The sequence below is a fragment of the Sinocyclocheilus grahami genome, unplaced genomic scaffold, assembly GCF_001515645.1.
Source record: "Sinocyclocheilus grahami isolate Dianchi unplaced genomic scaffold, SAMN03320097.WGS_v1.1 scaffold2863.1, whole genome shotgun sequence".
In the NCBI taxonomy this organism is placed as follows: domain Eukaryota; kingdom Metazoa; phylum Chordata; class Actinopteri; order Cypriniformes; family Cyprinidae; genus Sinocyclocheilus; species Sinocyclocheilus grahami.
In genome coordinates, this window is record NW_015508038.1 from 28,394 (window position 1) to 32,978 (window position 4,585).

A 4,585-nucleotide genomic window follows, 5' to 3' on the forward strand; every position below is an offset into this window, starting at 1 on the left:
TGCTCCTTAATATTTTTGTGGAAACTATGATACTATGATTCTTTCCAGTATTCTTTGAAGAATAAAGTTCAAAAGAACAGCATTTCTTTGAAATAGAATTAAAAAAACATTAAGCGTTTTAAAGTATTAGGAGAACAGTCTTAAATAAAAACATTAAGAGTCTTAAAGTCACCCCAAGCTTTATATTACACATAAACTACATTACTGATGCGTGTTTCTTTAAGACTACTGCTGGTGATCTGCAGCTCAGCCAGACTCTGGCACAGCTAAGCAATGATGGAATATGTGGGTAGCGAGAAACCTTTTTGGGTGGTCAGTATTTTGGAAATCTGGAATATAGTTGATAGTTATTAGAGGGAGCTGATGATTCAGGAAAACACTGAAAATCCAACCGTGACTAAGATAACACCACACAGATGTGAAGGAGTTTACAACATCATCAAACTGATATTGTGGCATCACAATGACTATTTTTGACAATCCTGCCCTATGGACTCTTTTCTTCAGGCTGTGTCAGCATAGAGCTCTTTAGTCTCCCAGCCTGGTCATTTATGTCCTCCGGTGACAGAGCGAGCACCCATACATCAGCTTGAGCTGTCTGTGCCTCTGTTGTGACCAGAACGGAGGCGTTTCATTTGTAGGCTGGCCACTGTTTGCTCAAAGGGCAGCCAAGGGAGAAGAGGAGGGGCCAGACCCAACATAGTACACCCTTAACGGGCGTCCTCGCTGCAGCTGTAGCCTCGGGGGATGGCCGAACTGGACCTAAATGTTTATTTTCTGAGGACAAACTTCCAAGAGTAGAGAAGGGCTTATTGTCAGTGTTGGGAACTTATGGATTGACACAATCTTTATTATCTTAGTGGAGTTCTGCTTAAGATTGAGCTTGGCAGGTCTGCGCATCTTACCCATCAAGTGAGGTCTTTATCATATTCATTAATTAAAAGCAACTGCATTGTGGAAGAAAACCTGTTAATCATCAATATACTTATATATATTTGTACGCACACATGCTGCTGTTTAATGTTTTTGTGGAAACCATGATGCATTTTTTTCAGGAATCTTTGATGAGTAAAGTTCAAAAGAACAGCATTTATTTGAATAATAAATCTTTTGTCACTTTTGATCAATTTAATGCGTCCTAGCAGAATAAGAGTATTTCTTCCTTACTTATCTCTTCCATACTTACCCCAAACTTCTATGGTAGTGTATCATGATTTCCACAAAAATATTAAGCAACAAAAACTGTTTTCAACATTGATAATAAAAAATGTTTCTTGATCACCAAATCAGCATATTAGAATGATTTCTGAAGCATCATGTGGCACTGAAGGAGTAATGGCTGCTGAAAATTGAGGAACATTTTTCATTTTAAAATACATTCAAATAGAAAGAATTTATTTTAAATCATAATTATATCTCACAATATTACTGTTTTACTTAATTATTGGATTTTCAATGTTCTTCAGATGCTTGCAGAGGAAGATGTTAAAATGTTATACATTTCCAAAAACACACCCTCATTTTGTTTCAAACTTATGAATTTCTTTCATATTAAGTTCTTTCTTCTGTGGTATACAAAAAAGAGCTTAATATTAGGGACAGTTCCAGTCAACGTTATTTTTTCCCCCCATACAATGATTACAATGACAGGTTTAGATCAGCATGTGGGTGAGTAAATGATGACAGGCTTTTACATTTTGGGGTGAAAATTGTGTGTCCTGTGTGCTGGCCTTACTTGTCATCTATGATGGTAACATGGTTGGATGGGATTCCTAGAACTGCACAGCTGTCAAGCAGTTCCCTTTTGCGCTGGAGTCCTTGATTGTTGTAATTGCCTGAGCATTGCAGAAACATTTTAAGTGCCTCTTTTACATTATACAAGCATCCCAAATACTTGAGCAGAAGTTCACATTTCTTTATTCAATCAGTTCAACACATAAAGTAACTTACAGTATTTGTGCATTATAACAACAAGCATTTGCAAGGTCAAAGTTTTCATTAAAACTGAAAAAAAGATTCAGGTTATGTTATGAATATGATTTATTTACGGAATAGAAAACCTACCTGTCGACAAACATAACAAATAAAGAGCTGCGTGTGATTCAACAAGTTGTAAGACTGTAGGTGCAAAGAACATGCATTCATCATCTGGATGTGCAGTGACTAACAGAGCTCGAGGCTCGCTGGCTGTCACGGGCGGCTTCTCGTCCTCCGAGCTCCGTGAGAACGCGCTGGACCTCACTTGTGTTGGACAAAAACTCGCGTTTCCAACGGTGTATGAAGGGGTGGATATTTTATTCCGTAAGTGTGGCCATAACTGACTATATCTGTAATACACAAACTTAATAGAAATAGTGTAAGCCACAAAGACAAGTATGATGGTAACGAAAACAAACATCTCGACCGCGCCATGAAAGAATCCGTGTGGAACATCGTTTCCCGACCAGTGGTTCCTACAGACCTGAAGAATGTGTTATTGTAGGAGACTTTAATATTATTTCTATTTCCAACCTATATAAAGCATATCATTTTGATGTCTCAAAAAGGCACAATTGCATGACAGAGTTGATCAAATGATCTTTAACAAATATCTTAGTTGGAATCACTTCAAAGGCGGAAGCATATGCAAAACAATACGGGAATCAGTTCTTTTCTAAAAGATGATTTATTTATTTTTTAATAAAACGCCTCTTTCCTGTAATCCTGGTATACAGTAGTAATGTACGGAGACTGAGGTTTGGGTGGGGTGAAGGCCGCCTGTGGGGAGAGTTTGAACGTCACACCGTTTCATCCTGTTTGCTTGAGGGAAAACTCTTTCACTTCGTCTCCTCAGGTGCACCAGAGCAGCACAAAATGCAAGCCACCGGGCATTCAGCAAGAAGACACCGGTACACTTGTGACGCATATTAATTTCTGGCGTAGAATCATATGGAAAGCGACTTGAATTTATATCCACGACTCGGTGAGGACAAATAACTAGCCTGTGTTTGAAGTGTGCTGAGTGTTTACTCTAGTCTCACTGCCGACGACTTACATTGCCGCACGTTTGAATCGCACAGACTCACCTTTCAGCGCTTATTGGAGTGTCTCTAAGGACATGAGGTGAGTGTATTATTTAATGTGAAGATTTTGGCCTCTTTGAGTTGAATTACACGCAGGCTAGTGGGAGCTCAGCGCTTATGTTCAAGATGGCGACGCGGGTTTGAATGCAAAGGTAAAACATTCAGCTAACGGCGCTTTCCCTTTTAGACTCTCTCCCGTCGTATTGTGCACTATATAGTAATAATATAGATGCTCTCCTTTGCGGTTGATTTACATCTCTGCGTAGCCGAGAAATTTAGTTTCCGGTTAAATAGTTTTCCTCCTATGAACTAACGTAACAGCAAGTAGCTTGCTGGCTAACGCCATTAGTGTGAGTTTATACCACAGCCTGTAGTTTACTGCAGAAAATCAGCATTATTAAAGTACGCTCTGTCACTTACACACATGAGCTGCGACTTCTCTTACATGTGGTATCCTTTTATTGCATGTAAATACACCAAATACTCTGTAAATGCATGCTTGAAACCAGAATAACCGAGTGCTGAATGTGAAACCAGATGCAGATGTGTGTCGGTTTTGCTGGCTGGAAATTACATAAAGCTTGGACTTGTGCACCTATATGTTTCACAACTGATGGCCGTTCTTTGCAACAGAGTCTGTTAAGGAGTATTATTGTAATTATCAGCCTTAAAGATTACATATGCAGATTACACATGGCATGCTTGGGAAAAAGTATCTGTTAGACGATTTTTTTAATGCATATCTAAATATTTATATGTGCCCGTCCCCTTTCAATTTTGCACCCCTATACACAATGCATTAAGAGCCTAATTTGTTTTCTCTCACAGTGGGTTCATAATAGGACACACAAAGGGAAAGTACCTTTCAGCATTTTATTTCCAACCACAGACCCCTCATGTCTGGTTAGTGTATGAGTGTGAAACGTACTCTGATGAGATTGAGGGTAGCATGTTTTAGTCACTTTCCAACTTTTGTTGTTCTATTTGTGTGTTAACTTCTGGCATGTCAAAATGCCGATTAGCACACAGAAACCCTTGAATACATTTTCAACATTTTTCAGACCTGTTAATTAGGGTGCAGAGCACATAGACTGCCATTAAAGCAGAAGTTCACAACGAGCATGTTCATAACCGCATTGGGTGAAAAAAAATAAAGTTGTCATTCACACTTACAGCCCAGACTTTGTGCTGTTCTGTTCAAGGTGACAGACCCAGGTCGATTTGCGTTTAGTGTTTTGTGAAGAACTCTAAATTCAAAGATGACTTCCAAAGCAATGCTGGTTGGTCGTTCATCTGGTTGTTAATGATAAAATACCTCTCTCTAGTTTGACCCTGCAGAAGAACCCAGTTTTGTTTGCAGCACTACTTGCAGCTTAATTAGGCTTGCCATCAGGAAAGATACAGTGTGCCTGTAAAGAGAGGGACTGGCTGAGGGACAGTGGAGTGGAACACAGGACGTGTAACTGCTGTGCTGCCGTTACTGTGGTAAAGCATGGCACGGTAATGCTAGTGCGCGAGCAAGC

The 4,585-nt window shown here is 39.5% G+C and overlaps 1 protein-coding gene across 1 annotated transcript in view; it reads right to left on the reverse strand.

Annotated features, from left to right (window-relative positions):
- The window catches only part of LOC107575753 (N-acetylglucosaminyl-phosphatidylinositol de-N-acetylase-like), a 13,234-nt gene extending 10,817 nt beyond the window's left edge, over positions 1-2,417 (reverse strand). Inside the window, exons 1-2 of the mRNA XM_016262088.1 lie at positions 2,065-2,417; positions 1,736-1,835 (exon numbers count right to left, since the gene is read on the reverse strand). Of these exons, the coding sequence (XP_016117574.1) occupies positions 1,736-1,835; positions 2,065-2,398 (434 nt within the window). The 5' untranslated portion in view covers positions 2,399-2,417. The remainder of the gene's footprint in view (positions 1-1,735; positions 1,836-2,064) is intronic.
- Between the last annotated feature and the right edge of the window lie 2,168 nt (positions 2,418-4,585).